General features: G+C 50.4%; 1 protein-coding gene across 6 annotated transcripts in view; it reads right to left on the reverse strand.

Moving 5' to 3' along the window:
- Positions 1-1,813: 1,813 nt before the first annotated feature.
- Positions 1,814-16,895, reverse strand: part of LOC118216967 (rootletin-like) — a 61,641-nt gene continuing 46,559 nt past the window's right edge. For 5 of the 6 annotated variants that reach the window (XM_035398652.1, XM_035398647.1, XM_035398651.1 and 2 more), the window contains exons 13-25: positions 16,116-16,225; positions 14,463-15,126; positions 13,561-13,677; positions 8,606-12,373; positions 7,400-7,547; positions 7,157-7,262; positions 6,176-6,335; positions 5,637-5,741; positions 5,405-5,491; positions 5,118-5,283; positions 4,256-4,341; positions 3,774-3,853; positions 1,814-3,469 (exon numbers count right to left, since the gene is read on the reverse strand). In XM_035398652.1, the coding sequence (XP_035254543.1) occupies positions 3,818-3,853; positions 4,256-4,341; positions 5,118-5,283; positions 5,405-5,491; positions 5,637-5,741; positions 6,176-6,335; positions 7,157-7,262; positions 7,400-7,547; positions 8,606-12,373; positions 13,561-13,677; positions 14,463-15,126; positions 16,116-16,225 (5,553 nt within the window). In that variant the 3' untranslated portion in view covers positions 1,814-3,469; positions 3,774-3,817. Of the gene's footprint in view, positions 3,497-3,773; positions 3,854-4,255; positions 4,342-5,117; positions 5,284-5,404; positions 5,492-5,636; positions 5,742-6,175; positions 6,336-7,156; positions 7,263-7,399; positions 7,548-8,605; positions 12,374-13,560; positions 13,678-14,462; positions 15,127-16,115; positions 16,226-16,895 lie in introns of all 6 variants that reach the window. The other variant, XM_035398648.1, reaches the window with a different exon arrangement.

A 16,895-nucleotide genomic window follows, 5' to 3' on the forward strand; every position in this document is an offset into this window, starting at 1 on the left:
TATAGACTACTGACCGGTCTGGCCTGGCTGAAGTAAGTACTAAATTTAATTTTAGCCTGACGACTTACACTGTACCAGAGATAACCGGTTTTGGAAATTGCCAATGGTAGATCTCTTTCTTTAACCTTTGCCAGTGTTATTAGACTCTAGAGCCTAGAAGGGGAGGGGGGCTTACAGCTGTCATCTCAAAAGCTGCTAACAATTGTGATAAATAAGATTGGATGGAAGGAGAACGAAAACTAAACATGACCTAGAGAGTTAAAACTGTGCTGATGAGTCAATCTGTTTTCCTGGCTTGATATTCATGTTTACACCATGACTTTTTTTTTCTTTCCCCCAGCAACATACAGGTATAGATCTGGTCACAGAGCTCACACAAAACATGATCTCTATAATCCTCTATATCCGTATGTGTTCATTACAGTACACAATCACAAGCCAGTGAGCAACAACAAAAACAACTTCTTCATTTTCTAAGGAAGCAGCGACACTTGCAGGCCAACCTGAGACATGCAAGTCAAGGACTCCTGCAGCCTCCTTTACTAAAAAATAGATGCACCATAGTTAACACACACACACACACACACACACACACACACACATTATGTGAGGGAAATTATTCATGTTAACTACAGCACCATAATAAAGAGTTTTCTACAAATGTTAAAATATACATTTTTATTGGAAAATACCAATTGGAAATAAAATGATGAAGAAACATCCCAGCCGCCTGCTGCAAGTCTTCCAAAATATTCTTCTGGAATAATTCTATGGAAATAATTTGGTCCCCAGCCCTGCACACACAAATAAATCACATCTCACAGGAAAAAAGCAGCTCAGTTGCAGAGCAAAACGATGAGGTCCACGGAGCTCAGAGCAGCATCACAAACGCAACTTGCCTTTTAAAATGCAGCACTGCCGTGTTCTTGTTGGCACAAACTCAGCTGCGATCTAAAACTAAGTGCCCAGTCAGCAAGCAAGCAGAAGATGAGGACGTCCGCTGCATTAATCTCCACTTCACCCTCCCGACATTCAGAGCCAAAATACAATGAATTTTCCGAGCAGAAGATTTGCTGCCCCTTGGAAACTTTGAGGGGATTTTCCATCAATTAAGAATAAAATAAAAATCATGCGACTCATTCGGTTTCAGGTCAATATGGTGAAACTTCTCAGACACCTGGCAAACGCACCCAAAAACAAACACAGCTGGGCAGGGTCTGCTTTGTATCTTATTTAGCTTTGAAGCTATATAGCCTGAAGAAGCACCATAGAGTTCTCTGTTTGTTTTTGGCAATGGATTATTGTGCGTCTCTGCACAGCAGCAGCTGGCTGAGGGTTTCTTCAGCCTGCAGTGAGCTACAGGGTCACACACAGACTTTAGGAGGGGCACAGGCTCACACTGGATGTAGATATATAATACTACATATACGACGACTATACCTCCAGTCTGCACTTACTTCAACAGTTACTGAGATATAGACAAAGATTCAGTGGAGGATGATGCTTCCGTAAAAACTGTAACTCTGTTGACTTTTATAAGAACCTTACAAAGGGGAGGCCATGTGATGCGGTCGATATGGTGGCCTGGCCTAACTCATAAGAATCCCCCTCACCCCCCCCCCCCGCTCCACCCCTGGTGCAGCCAAGGGTTTGATTCCCCGCCATAGAAGTTTCTGCTTTGATCCCATGTCCCTGTGTAACCCTCTGTGTTTTTCCCTTCGTTTGAACAAAGTGAAAAATACAGAAGGAGGGCCGACTGTCTGCTGCCAACCTCAAGACCCAGCACGAAAAGACGACAATCACAGGGATTGTGTTATGTTCAAAAAAAGCCACATTTATTTATAAGGTTTTACATTCAAACCACCATTCATATGTACAGTGCGAAAACTGAAATTAAAAAAACACAAATAAATTCTGGCAAACAATTATGTACAAGTTATGCTCTGAATACTGAACAGTGTACTTTGATGCAAGACTTAACTTAGAGTTTGATTTTTTTTTTTTCCAATGAGGAAGAGACGGAATAGTCTGGAAGCAACAAGTGAGTCAAGTGAGAAGGGCTGAGGACGAGAAAACAATGAGGTCAGCCTGGCAAGGAATGGCACTGCCACTCAAACTCCTTTCTGACGGACACTGGAAGAAGCACACGAGGAGAAACTGGAGCACAGTGTGATGTCATATGTGGGAGGGGCACAGTATGATGTCATACGTGGGAGGGGCAGTTGGTCAAAGCCATTTTCAATCGACTGCAAACTAGATTTGCACTCATTTCTTTAGTTGAGCATGTGCTGTCATATGTGCTTCTAGATTACGGTGTCCTAACAGATCCACGTTTGGCAATCATGAAGATGAGCAACATTAGTGTTCATCTAAAAAAAGGGGAAGATCAAAACACCGCTATCGATGCTAATTGGATTCTTCCCTTCTAACAATTCACAGTATTTGTTGTGTACACAAGAAGCAAAACTGAAGCCTTAAATACAAAAGCCATGTTACACATCTTTAAAAAATAGCTCAGATAGGATTTCAGTTGGAAAAAAAACTGATCTATGAGGATCTCCTTGGTTAAATATTTACATTTTGGTTACGTTTTGGTGAAAGAAAAAGGATCGAGTCTGATGCTAGCTACATCTATATTACTACAATACACCAGCAATAGTTGTGTTTTGCTTGTGCTTACACTCCAACTGAGCTCAGAGTATATTATTTAAATATTTATTATTCTATCTGATGCTGCTTTGTCTCCTGGACAGAAGCAACAAAAGGATCCTCTCGTGTTTTTAAGGGTATCTACTAGCACAGACTAATCAAGGTGAAACAGTGAATAACAATATAAAAGTGCCCATGGTGACACAGCCAAAGACTACGCAGTGACACGCTGTAAACCTTCACCAGTAGGCAGCCAAAACGCAGAAACGCTTCCTGTGCACGGTCTTCCACGAACACAAAAGCTGTCCTGCCGGGCGATGATTGGCTTTAACTGTAAATTGGCGCCAGTGTCATTTGTCAGCAGTCTTCTTCCCTCGTTTGTTCCAGTTTGAGAAGGTTTGATAAACAGAAAGCATACATTTGAAAACGTAGAAGGAGGAGACGACGCGGTGTTCTTATCTTTCCACGGACAGCGGGGTCAGCATGAAGACAGAGCTTTCGCTTTGGCTTCTGTGGTCCCCCCAGGTCCCTCGAGCTCAGGATTCGACAGGATTCGAGTCACCCCTCTCAGTCTGGAAGGGGCTAGCGGTCTGGCACACAAGGGTAGCCCCCCCCCCCCCCCACGAGCCACTCTACTGCTGTGCACACGTTACCCACAGCGATTACAGACACCCGCCGCAGGAGGGTCTGCGCGTTACTGAGTCACCAACAGCGCCTCACGCTGGGGAGATGAAGAGGCGCACACATCATCCTGGAGGGGGTGGAGTGAGTCAAACAGCTCGGTGCGTTCCTGCACCTACGGGCTTCTCCCCTTCAGTCTCTGGGACACAGAGAGATGGGTCAGTATCTACGGATGGAAAAGGAAAGCCCTGACCCCCCACACACCACACATAATTATCTCAATCCCCTTCTGGGGAACAGGGCCTGGAGATGCACAGCCAGCAACATCCACACGCACACACACACACACACACACACACACACGCACACAGAGACACAAACACACGCACGCATGCACGCACACACACGCACGCACACACACACACACACACACGCACGCGCACACACACACACACACTGGGGTGACTGGCACACGCAGAATGGGAGGTACCCCGATACCGTACCTGCACCTCAGGGAGACTCACGTCCCCACACCCTGGGGGGCCAGTCAGCTGTCCAATGATACCCGCTCAACGTCTGACCCCTGGGGGCAGAGAGAGAGAGAAGGCTCAGACACGCCCATTCCACAGTATCAGTGGGTCTACAGGAACACAACAGGGACAAACTTCCTGAACACAATGCAAGTACAAGGACTGATTTGATGTAAACCAAAAACGAAGAACTTCCAAGACACTGAGGACGGCTTAGGCCGAAACATGTCTGTCTCTTTGTCCAAACAGGAATAAAATACAATGAAAATGATTTTGTTGCGTAGACATTTATAATTTATATTTCATTCGCTAAGAATGCGGGCTCCCGTCTTTCCTTTCAACCAAAAACGATTTCTAACAAAGCGACAAATAATGAATCAACGTACAGTGAGCGAGACTCCCTGTAACCTATATGCACATGACCACCTTTGTTTAAAAGCAATCAGGCTGCTGACCTTTGACCTGACCCCTCCGATCTGTCTGCTGAAGCCTGAATATTCCTTCTTCAGAAAGTCTGGACTGCTTTTAGATTTCAGGATGTCTGGAGAGACCAGAGAGAACACAGAATCAACAACATGAACCTGCCAATATAAACATGCCTGTCACCTATAACATATCTGTCAAGCAGGGTAGTGAAGCTTGAAAGAAGCCTTCAAAAGACTTTAAAAGTCAATGCTGCCACACGATACTCCAGTCATTGGCATAACACCCAATGACCACCCAATGACCAGAACGCTAGCTGAAGATACATGCTACGTTAGCGGGATAGGACCGAACGCCCTGTGTGTCCCATTGGCCTTGCCCATGCTGTGGCTTAGGTGAAGAGTACCCCTGCGTGCCAGCGTTACACCTCTCTGCCATTAGCCTGTGGCAGCTGTGCAGTTCAGAGCAATAAATCAGGCTGCTTTTCACGGGGAAACCAATCACATCAACTCATAGTAAGGGAAGAAGCCAATCCAAAATGGCGACTCAAGTGCCGGACAAGTAGCAGTATAGAGACTGAATGAGGCTTGCGTCAAATGCTAGAGGAAGTGCTGCTGTCCCTCACTGATACAGGAAGTGCTGATGTCCCTCACTGCTACAAGAAGTGCTGCTAGCCCCTCACCACTACAGGAAGTGATTTTGTCCCTCACTGCTACAGGAAGTGCTGCTGTCCTTCACTGCTACAGGACATGCTGCTGCCCCTCACTGCTACAGGAAGTGCTGCTGTCCCTCACTGACACAGGAAGTGCTGCTGTCCCTCACTGCTACAGGAAGTGCTGCTGTCCCTCACTACTACAGGAACAATACAGTGGCAGAAGAGGGATGTGATCTCACCGTACGCTGGCGCAGTGGGCGGAGCCTCAGCCACCCTCTCTCCCAGGGCCTCTGCGGCCACCCTCAGTTGCTGCTTCAGCTTGCTGACGTCACAGTCCGCCTTGGCCTTGACGACACTCAGCTCGGTGTAGATGTCCTTGTACTTGTCCGATACGTACTTCTTATCCTGGTAAGAGCACCCACAGCACAGACAGCTCAAACACAGAGGTGGTTAAAGGTCATGTGGTTGCCATGGTCAGTGAGGAACCAAAAGGGTCTGTACTCGCAAAGGTCAGTGGTCATCTAACCTTCAGCACAGACTGCAGCTCATCTTTCAGCGAGTGGACTTCCTGCTTGAGATACTGGATTTCTGAGTCCTTCACCCTCAGGAGGACCTGCAGAATCGCAAAAATAAATAAATATATGAGCAAATGTGTATGTGTGTGTGTGTGTGTGTGTGTGTGTGTGTGTGTCTGTGTGTGTCTGTGTGTGCGCGCGTGTGTGTATGTATATTGTGTGTGTGTGTTTCGGCTGCAGTACCTCAAGTTCATACAGGTCCTTGCCCTGCGCTTGGGCTGGGGACCCCTCCCCACTGAGGCAGGACCGCATACGAGTGATCTCCACTGTCAGGCGCTCATTCAGCTCCTGGGAACACGCACAGACACACACACCTATAAATATACATGCACGTACATGGACACACGGACACACAGACACACACACACACAACCACACACACACTTACCCACATACTCACACACCCACACACATACAAATATACTGTAATGTGAGTGTAGAGGACAGGGCCTCTGTAATGTGGGTGTAGAGGACAGGGCCTCTGTAATGTGGGTGTAGAGGACAGGGCCTCTGTAATGTGGGTGTAGAGGACAGGGCCTCTGTAATGTGGGTGTAGAGGACAGGGCCTCTGTAATGTGGGTGTAGAGGACAGGGCCTCTGTAACGTGAGTGTAGAGGACAGGGCCTCTGTAACGTGAGTGTAGAGGACAGGGCCTCTGTAATGTGGGTGTAGAGCACGGGGCCCCTATAACGTTGGGGCAGTGGACGGGGCCCCCGGCTTGCCTGAATGTGCACGCTGAGCTCCTGGTTCTCCCGCTGGCACTGGGACAGCGCCTGCCTCTCAGACTCCAGCGCCTGGGCCAGGTGCACGTTCTCCAGGCACTTCTGGGAGTACTGCTCCGACAGGACCTCCAGCTCCCGCTGAACGGACTGCAGCTCCTCCCTACAGCATTATTATTATTATTATTACAGGTATTTAGCAGACGCTCTTATCCAGAGCGACTTACTCACCAACTTTTACATAGCATTTACATTGTATCCATTTATACAGCTGGATATACACTGAAGCAATGCAGGTTAAGTAGCAAGACACCTAACCCCTAACCCCTAACTGCTCTGGCGAATGAGAGGCATCATTTGTAAAGCGCGTTGGATAAAAGCGCTATATAAATGCAGTCCATTTAAGTACCTTGCTCAAGGGTACAATGGCAATGTGCTACCCAGGAATCGAACCTATGACTTTTAGGATACAAGCTTATAATACACACGCATAATACACACTCACACGCACCACACGCTTTCAGACATACTATAATACAGTTTCAGCATTTATTACAGCATTCAGGTGAAGTTACACAACCAGATGGTTGCATGGTCAAATCCCATCTGAGGAACTGCAGTGAGTAACAGATCTGCTTCATATAAATATTTAATATCGGTTTAATCAATATCCTGTGCATGGAAAAACACAGGCAGTGCGGAAACATGAAACATACCATTTGCTCCTATTACAATAGTAATTACAAGGTCATTACTACTACCATATGTACTTTCCTGTGTTTCTTGGACACTTGCCCTGTAATTACATTTAATTCATATAATTTGTTCTACACTCCACGAGTGTGCCTAAACTAACTCAGATTAATATATATTTGTTAGCCCCCTCCTGTTTTTGGCACTGGTGTAGTTTGTAAGACACGCGGGTCAGGATGTGATTAAACGGCATGGGGGACGTTGCGACGTCTCGGTTTTTGGGCCACGCACCGGTACTGCTGCGTCAGTGCCTGGACGTCGGCATTGGCTCCGTTGAGCTGGGAGCGCTGCGTTTTCTCCAGCTCTTTCCGATGGGCATTCTTCATGGATTCCAGTGCTGCAACAGGGAGGGGGGGGGGGGGGGAGGATTGCCTGTTATGAGCATAGTCTGCAGGGAGCAGGGTGGTGCTCTGAGAGAGTAGGGTGGTGCTCTACATCACACAGAGCAGGGTGGTGCTCTACGGCCAGTTTTACCGGAGATGGTGGCGGCCGTCTCCTCAGCCAGCAGCCGCTCCCGCTCTTCCCGGAGGTGGGCCACCTCCCTCTGGTGCTGTCGCTGGATCTCCTCAATCACTTTCAGGTGCGTCTCCTCCATCTCTGCGAACCCTCGCTCACAGGTAGCCTGAGGGAGGGGAGGGTACGGGGCAAGGTGGGATGGGACAGGGCCAATCAGATTCAGGTCCGTCAGTTGTTTTTTTGTTCTGAAATTATTCTTGGTCTGTAATTGTATTGAATCATTCAGCTTAGTGAAAGTCACAGTGGAATTAACTTCCTTTCAGATAAATTCAATCATTTATCAGATGTTGACTGATTACTTTGTTTTGTCAGCAGGTCAGTCACATAGTTAAAACATTTTCACTGTCTAAAAATGGTCTGCAATATCTCAGAACGGCTAGTGATTCAAAAACCAAAAGTGAAATTTGTAACAACAAAAAACAAATGTGTGTTAACCCAAGATAATCTTCATTACTGCTATAAAGTCTTATTTTGTCACAAGCGATTCTGGCCCATTAAATCTGAGAAGTTGTATTAATGTTTTTGGGTTTTCATTTTTAATTTTGCACTGAATTGAGGCTTTACCCAGACGCAGACAGTGTCCACTGTGCTTCTCACTAAAAATTGAATCTGACGGTGAAAAGCCACACAGAGGTTACTGTATGAGCAGCCATGCAGGGTTAGGGTTAGACACAGCGCACTGAGACCAGACACTGAATTGCAAAGCATCTGATATCTGAGAAGGAGCCTGTAATCTGGATCTTGTGTCGGGTAATGTAAGAACGATACTTAATATTTTCAAAATGGACATTAAGTGGTCACTGTTCAGTCTGGAAGTCAAATTTCTCCATTTTTGTGGGGAGAGGAAATACTCTTTGCAGAATAATTAATTTAGCATGTTTTGTACCAAAAATCACTAAATAAAGGGGTTTCATTTTCCTAATATCCTTTCATTGCTTTATGCAAAGATAAAACAATCTTCTCTCGAATTGTCTGATTTAACACCACGTTATTTTCGCTTTTTCACTTTTAAAAATATTCACACAGTCGGCCAGCCAGTCATACACATTATGAGTATAATCTACTGACCTCTGCAACTCCAAAATCCGGAAAAAAACTGCTTGGTCTAACTGAAACCTTCTGATGGAAAAAAAAGGGGAGAATATGAATAATTAATAAAATAACCTTCAAATTTTCCAGGTCTTTCTGGTATTTCTCCTTCAGGCTGGACACGTCCTCCCCCGGGGTCTTATTCCCCAGCTGGTCCTGCATGGAGTTCACCTGCATCTCCAGCTCCTGGATCCTCTGCCTCAGCACTGTCGTGGAGTCCAGCTCCACCGTGCCAGTTTCCCCAGCCTGGCCCTCTGTGGGCGGGGCCTGGTCGTGGAGGGGCGGGGCCTGGTCATGGGGGGACGGGGCCTGGTCATGGGGGGACGGGACCTGGTCATGGGGGGATGGGGCCTGGTCATGGTGGGATGGGGCCTGGTCATGAGGGAGCATGGCCTGGTCAAGAGGGGGCACGGCCAGCTCGGGGAGGGGCGAGTCCTCGGGGTGCTTGGCCTGCAGCCTGTCCAGTGCGTCCAGCAAGGTACGGAGGCTCTGCGTGTGCTGGGACTGCATCCGTTCCACTTCCTCCCGGTGGGCCCAGTGCAGCTCCTCCATCCTCCCCTGGGACTGGGCCTCCAGCTTCCGCACGTGCTCCTCATGGCGGTCCTCCATTCCCTCGATGTCCAGGAGGAGCACCTCCAGCTTCTGCTGGCAGTCGGCCATCTTCTCCATCAGGCTCAGCTCGTTGGCCGTCATCCTCTGCTCGGCCTCGCCAATCTCCATCTCGTACAGAGCTTTCAGCTCCTCCGCCTCCGCCTGGAAACGCTCCTCCATCCGCTCCGTCTGCTCCCGCCGCTGGGAGAGCTCGCCGGCGTAGTGGGACACCTCCTGCCTCAGGGCGTGGTTCTCCTCTCGGAGGCCGGCCAATGCCTGGGTGAGGCTCTGGCACTCCTCCTGAAGAGAGGTGATGCACCCCTCATGGGCGGCGCCTATGCTGGGGTCGTACTCCTGACATGGTCCACCCGTGCTCTGACGGGCTCCGTTACACTGCTTCATGTCCCTCTCCTGTCCCATACTTGGTTTGCATGCTACAAAGGGAATTGTGGTCTCTTGCATGGACAGAGTGCTGCTAGCGACATTACCAGCAGGCTTGTAGTGCTTATTGTGTAAAACATTGATCAAACAGGGACGGACACTACCCATTTCAGTCTCGTAGGTGGCCTCTAACTCACGAGAGAGACGCTGGAGGACCTCTGCTTGTAACTGCAGCTCAGTGGCTAGTCTCTCTTGACCAACGCGTGGGGAATCTACGGCTTCGACGTGGCAGATGAGCACATCTCTCTGAAGATGCTGACTGACAATCTCCTCTGCCAAGTCACGGGCCTCCTCCATCGTGATCTGCTCTAAATAGGGGGCGAGTTCGGGAGGACTGATGTAAGCCAGCGTTGTTCCCTGACTACGGTCAATCTCGTCACTGAGCCCCTGACCTAGCCTGCCAAAGCCTGCCCGTTTCGAGGCGCTGACCACCTCTTTCAGTGCGACTTCCCTGCGCTTTAAATTTGCATGCGCTTCCAGCAGCTCGCTCTGTAGCTTTCGAAACTTCTCGTCGTAAAAGGACTTAAGATTCTGTATTGAGTTTGCCAAGTCAGTTTGGACACAGTTGCTGCTTGTGACATCAGAATTTTCTTCAGCGGAGTCTCTTACACTCTGGAGCCAATCTTCAGGCTCTTCAGTCTGAACCTCCAGCTTATCCACCTCGGCCCAAAACTCACATTCTACCATCAACTTCCTAGCCACAACATCTGCATATATGATAGCCACATAACTCTCATTACCTCTTTTCAAGTTCTCTGCTTCTTGGTGGATCTCTCTGAGGCTCTGCAAAAGGTCGCTGATCGGATTCCGCACTGATAAAGCCATCTTTTTCAAAACAAGAGCCTCAAATTCTAGCATATGGGCAGACAGTTCTATTCTGTCCAGTCCTGATACCTTGTTTTCCTTCATTCCCAGATTCCGAGTTCCTTGATGATCCAGCTTCTGTTCCTCCAGACCGTTCCCTCCTCGCCTAATGTGAAGAGTGGCGTTGCATAACTCGGCCTCGATCTCTGACAGCGTGTGACTCTGCGTTTCGGCACAACCTTCCTGGCGACCTCTCAGTATGGACTGGACCTTCTCCCTACTGAGCTCCAGGCAGGCTAAAGCCTTTGCACATGCACCATTTTCCGCACTAACACGGCAGTCGGCTTCCTTGCCGAAAGTGCGCCTCTCGTCCAAATCGTCCTGGAGCTGGGCGTAGAGCCGGCACTCTCTGGACATGCACTCGCTGAGTGTCAAGCACAGCTCTGCCTCGAGCTCGGCCCACTGGGTGCGCTGCTCCTTCACGGCCTCCGTTTTGAGGCCCTCCTGCTCCTCCAGCTTCAGAGTGATGTCCTTTAGCTTCTCCTCTGAGGAGTACAGTTTGTTCTCCAGTGTGTTGATAATGCCGATGAACTTCTCCGTGTCCATGGCACCACCAGCAGAGGCAACAGACTCCAGCAATGTGTCTGAGGAACCATTCTCTTCTGAAGGATCGTGGTCTATCAGTGAGGGGTTGTTGATTTTTCCGATGTCTTCTGGGTGGATGGCATCAGTCAACTTATCCTGTTTGCTTGAGCTCTCCTGGACATAAGGGTCTCCCTGTACTGTACTACAGTCCCTCTGAAGGGCGGTGTAAGCCAGCCGCATGCTGCTCAGCTCCTGCTCCAGCTCAGCGATGCGGTTCTCCGCAGCCGTTAGTTCACCCCCCAGGTCCCTCTCCGCAGCGCACGGCTCCATGCTCCCCTGACTAACCCTGCAGACGGCTTCTTCTTTCGCCTGCAGCTTGAGCTGGGTCTCCTCCAGACGGCATTCCAAGGCAGCCAATTTCACCAGGGCCTCGTTGAGGTCCTTCTCTTTCATCTCCGCCTGCCTCTCATAAATCTCCTTGACCTCCTGTATCTCCTCTTCCTTCTCCCAGAGGACCTGGCTGATCCTCTGGAACTCCTCGTAGAGCTTGTGGTAAGAGCGGTCCAGGCTGCAGTAGTCAGTCTCTTCCACCGCGAGGCGGGACTGAAGTTTACTCACCTCGTTGTCCGCCTCGGTGATCTGGTTGAGAAGCTCCTGGCAGCGGCAGGTCAGCTGGTCCTTCTCGTCCGTCAGCCGCCTGGTCATTTCCGTCAGGTCCTGTATGGCATCCGTCTTAGTGGCGAGCTGCTCCTCCAGCCGATGCACCAGGTCACCGCGCTCTCCCTGCAGCTCTGCCGTCCGCAGCTGGTCCTCCAGCTCGTGTCTCCTCGCCTCAACCTCCGCAAGCCGCTCCATCAGGCACTGCCTCTCCTTATCCCAGCTCTCGTGTGGGAGGTCCCGGCTCGTCTCGAGACTCTCCTCCTTCAGGGCCTGGGTCTCCTGTGCGGCGACCAGTCTAGCTGTGACCTCCGACAGGCTCTCCTGGAGGTTCTGCACCTCCTTCCCGTAGTCCTGCTGCAGGGCCTGCTGCCGCTCCAGGTCCCGCAGGGCCTGGCTCTTCTCCAGAAGGCAGGCCTCCACGTCCCTCAGCCGGTCCTCGGTGTCCCGGAGCTGGACCCGAAGGGTTCGCTCGCTGTGCGCCCACTCCTCCCTCTGGTCCTGGAACCGCTCGCGCTCCAGCGCCGTCTCCCCGAGTGCCTCGGACACTGCTCTCTCCCTAGCGAGGAGCTCAGCGGCCGTGTCGGTCAGCTGGGCCCGCAGGGCCTGGATCTCCGCCTCGCTGACGGTGGGCTCCAGGACCTGCGCCTGCTGGGCAGAGGGGTCCTGTTGCCGCCCCTCCGGCTGCAGCTGCTGGTCCTGCTTCAGCCGGTTCAGCTGCCGGCAGGAGTCCGCACACCCCGAGGAACACAGTGGAAAGCCGCTCTTTAAGGAAATCAGTTAGAAATTCAGTTAGTGGGGTTTGTGGCTATGCTATGCAGTGTTGAATGGCCCATCTTTGGGGATCAAAGCTCACCGGGTTAAATTGCCCTTTTCTTACTCAATATGCCACAGCTTAACTTACTCTAAAGGTGAGCTTCGAAAGCTTTGTGTTGTGCTTTTCTTGATGCTTTCACACATGAAAATAGAAATAGAAGCAATAGAAAACAATAAATAAATAAAAACATAAAAGAATGGAAATGAAGTCCTACCAAGAGTAACCACAAACCGCAACTTTGGAAAAACATTGCCACTTCAACCAGGGTTATTAGCACCACTGGCTGTAGGTTTCAAAACCCATAAAGCCCAAATGCAGTATGGCAAAATGAAGGAAAATAATTATGCAGAAATATGTAAATGTGTAAAATGAGGGCAGACTGTGTGGTGCAGTATGAAGGGAAGTCAAATCTCAGCCCTGTGGTGTTTCAACCCTCTCTACACTGTGATCCCATCTCTATCTGTGACCCTCTCTACACTGTGATCCCATCTCTATCTGTAACCCTCTCTGTACTGTGATCCCATCTCTATCTGTGACCCTCTCTGTACTGTGATCCCATCTCTATATGTAACTCTCTCTGTACTGTGATCCCATCTCTATCTGTGACCCTCTCTGCACTGTGATCCCATCTCTATCTGTAACCCTCTCTGTACTATGATCTCATCTCTATCTGTAACCTTCTCTGTACTGTGATCCCATCTCTATCTGTAACCCTCTCTGCTTTCCCCATTGGAATAAAATAGAAAAAAATTGGCCATGGATAAAACTTCACAGTCATGATCAAACTGAAAATTTGAACAAAATTAGTGAATCAAAAGGAACACATAGCCATGCATGACATTTGATTAAGTTTCCAGCATCAAATTCATATCCCACCATGCATCACACCTCCATCATGCTTTTCTAAAGATGGAACTCCTGACTCTTCAGTTTCGTTTTACTTTTGTTTAACTTAATTTTGCCACAATATTACACATATATTATACAGCTCCTCATTAGCACATGGCACAAATAAGCATTTACATAACGAAACAAATGTTTTAACGTATAGACTGCACAACTAGAAACACAAAATCGCATGTTGATGAAGGAGCTTGGTATAGATAACGGTGAGAGAGACCGCTCCCCCTCGTACCTGCAGCACATAGCCCTCCCTGTCGCTCCGCCCACGTGACTGGCCCTCCCGCAGCTGCTCTTGCAGGAGGCCGTTGTGCTCCTGCAGTCTGGACAGCTCCAGCTGCACCTGCTCCAGCTGCGCAAACAAACACGCTTCTGATAAGCACGGGCAACGCCGCATCACAAACGCTTTCATACATCAGCGAGGCCATTTCCACAGACGCCCCACGCAGCAGGCATGGGCTCACACGCTCAATGCATGCACGTGCACTCTGACACGAGCGCGCTCACATGAGCACACTCACACACGAGCAAACTCACACGTACACGCTCACACATGCACTGTCACACGTGCACGCCCACACAGATCATTTATGGCTGTTGAGATGCAGCCTGTCTGTACAGACACTCTAGGCATTGCAACAGGCTGTCCTGTGCGTTTCTCAGGAGCCGGTTCAACCCAGCTGCTCTGTGATTGGTCCTGAATGCTGTCCTGTCTTTCGGCAAGTCCCATTACTCTGGGAACGCTGACTTTGGTGGCCATTAGGATCCATGATAAATGTTGTCTAAATAATGAACAAAGGAAACGCTGGCTTAAATTATTTAAAGTCTAGGATGCACTGGAGGGAACTGAAGCACACCATTATTCCGCGTGTTAAATGGTGATTTATCTTCCTCCTTACTGATGAATTCATTAAACAGAGCAGCAGTGCATTCATCACATTATTACAGTGACATCTTTTGTGAAACAGAGGCTGAGCCTGACGTCCCTGTGCTGGATAGGGAACGCTACAGGGACGGTATACAGGGCCTGCTGGTTGTGTGATCCTGCTGGTTGAGTGTACACTATATGCAGTGTAATCAGCCTGTACGTGTGAGTCTGTGCTGAGCTCAGCTGTAAGGGGGCGGGAGGGGGGGTACCTGGCTGCCCAGTGGAGCTGTCTGAAGGGGGGGTCTCTCAGGGGGAGGGTCCGAGGGGAGGGCGCCGGAGATGGGGATCTGCTTCTCCTCGCGGAGGGGCGTGGTCTCCACCTGCAGCCACTGCTGCTCGATCTCCACCCGCACGTCGGGAACGTCGCCCGGCAACTGCCCCACCTCCTGCCCGTCCCCGCCCACCCGGGAAGCGGGTGCCGCGATTGGCCGGGTGAAAGCGGGAGTCGTGGGTGCTGACGCCACCTGGAAGCAAGGTCTTCCCTCACTGCGTCGCCGTCCCCGCTCCCCCTCCCGCGCCTCCTCCGCCACGGGCAAAGAGGAGCCCGGGAATGCCGGACAGGAGGAGGAGGAGTCAGGGGAGGCTGTGGAGCCGCCATCCACAGCGTCAGTGCTTCCCTTCGGATGTCCACCGGGTGGCGCTGTGCAGTTCTCCTGGGCCAGCCCGGGGTATATTTCCGCCCAGTCTAAGGCGTTACGGCACCCTCCGTGCCGCCGGTTCCAGATTCTCTTCCGCGGTTCCGAGCCACAGCCGCTCCCTGACGGGACGGTTCCCCCAGTCGCAGGGCTCTCCGCGCCGGGACGGACCTCCGGGAGGGGCGGGGGGCAGAATCCCAACGCGGCCCCGACATCGGCCTTTTCCCCGGGGAGGGTGCTGTCAGAAACAAGCAACTTGCACGTTAATCCGCCCACGTTAATGTGCATACTAGACATCCCCTGGGTTATACTAGACATCCTCTGGGTCAGGGCTGGCCAACCCTGGTCATGGAGAGCCACAGGGTCTGCTTTTTGTCTTTACTCAGCACTTAATTGATCAATTAAAGCAGTTCATTACACAGTTAACTCACCTCACCTGGCTTCTTTGGTCTGAGTGACTGTTGTATTCAAGGTGAAAATAAAAACCAGAAGACCCTGCGGCTCCCCAGGACCACGGTTGGCCACCCCTGCTCTGGGTTATACTAGTGGGTTATTCTAGACACACTATAAAGACTAGATGAAGAATTTAAAAGCATACTATGTCTATCTATGTACAGACACAATCTTTCCATTGGGCCTTCAAGCTGAGCACACTCAAAGCATTAGTGTGCTGTAAAGGGCAGTGAGGCTGAGTGTGTTATCTGTGTTTGGTCTGTGTTTGGTCTGTCTCTGCCCTTCTGAGCAAAATGGCAGACCAGCCAATGGAAGACACAACAAAGACAGGTGAAGGGACACAGAAAGAGAAGGAGGGAAAGGAGGGAAAAGGGATAGCAGCCGTTCCCCACCTGGGTTTCAGAACGGACAGTTTCAAAGAGGCGCTCCTCCCGCGAGCCACGCGGAAGAAAGGCGAAGGACTGGGGAGAAGGAAGCGGAGAACAGAAACAGGAAGCACGTCTCAAACGGCCCCAAAAAGGCAGAGAGAAAGTTTAGCACGATTTAACCCATTCAAGCCCGCGGGCAACTAAAGTTGCCTAAGTCCCTACTATAGATGCTTTAAAAAATGACTGGCATGCAAGCAGACAACCTTAGGAAGAGTGTTAAACAACTACAGTTATCCAAAAAATATTCACAGAAGGGAAAAAGAGTGGTGGAGACTTCGGCAACTTCGGCTGCCCGCGGGCGTGATTGGGGCTTAGCGACCGAGCTCAACGGCGGGCGTGACCTCACCGGGTGACGTCGGGGGCGGCCGCGGGGCGCGCGCTCTGCCGGAGGGCCTGCATCCAGCTGCGGCGGATCCCGGAGGTCATGGCGCAGAGGGTGAACGGGCCCTCCTTCGTCTGGACACGGGAGGGACGACACGGCGTGAGGCGGGACGACGCCGGCACATAAATCACAACAGTAAACCTGCACGCAGCTTATCTCTCTATGGCGGAATACAACTAACTGTCAGGGAGCACGTTCCAGTACCGACACCAGCGCATAGGGAAAACACAGTAACGCACAGTTTAAATGTGTAATGAGTCATAACTTTTCACATGAAGACAGACCAGCACACAGCCGAATGGAGTGGTAGCCTCTCTCTTGGGGGGGGGGGGGGGGGGGGGGGGGGCCTTGGGGTGTCAGGCTGTGGAGTTTTTACATGTGCCTCTTATCAAATGTACACCCCCTGCCTTTTTTTGAGAGGTTGCCGGGTAATTAGGTTGCGAAGCGTGAAGCAGTTACAACGACTCAGTTTAATATAAGGCATTTCAGTTTTCTGTGGTTTCTGTGATGTCACCGGCGATTTCCCCAATGAGTCGGCAGTTTCTGGTCTCAGAGCCATGGGCGCGTTAGAAATAGCGACGCTATTTCTGGAAAGCGGCAAAGCACTATACTATTTCAGGTGACCTCTGACCCCGCACATAGCAAGGGAGGCTTAAACCGGGTTCCATTAGGGCGGGAGGCATGTCGGCCTGTCTGGAGTGAGCGATGAGACCCCAAGAAAGCTCCTGAACCACGCCCCCTTTC

Source organism: Anguilla anguilla, chromosome 17, assembly GCF_013347855.1.
Source record: "Anguilla anguilla isolate fAngAng1 chromosome 17, fAngAng1.pri, whole genome shotgun sequence".
Taxonomy (NCBI): domain Eukaryota; kingdom Metazoa; phylum Chordata; class Actinopteri; order Anguilliformes; family Anguillidae; genus Anguilla; species Anguilla anguilla.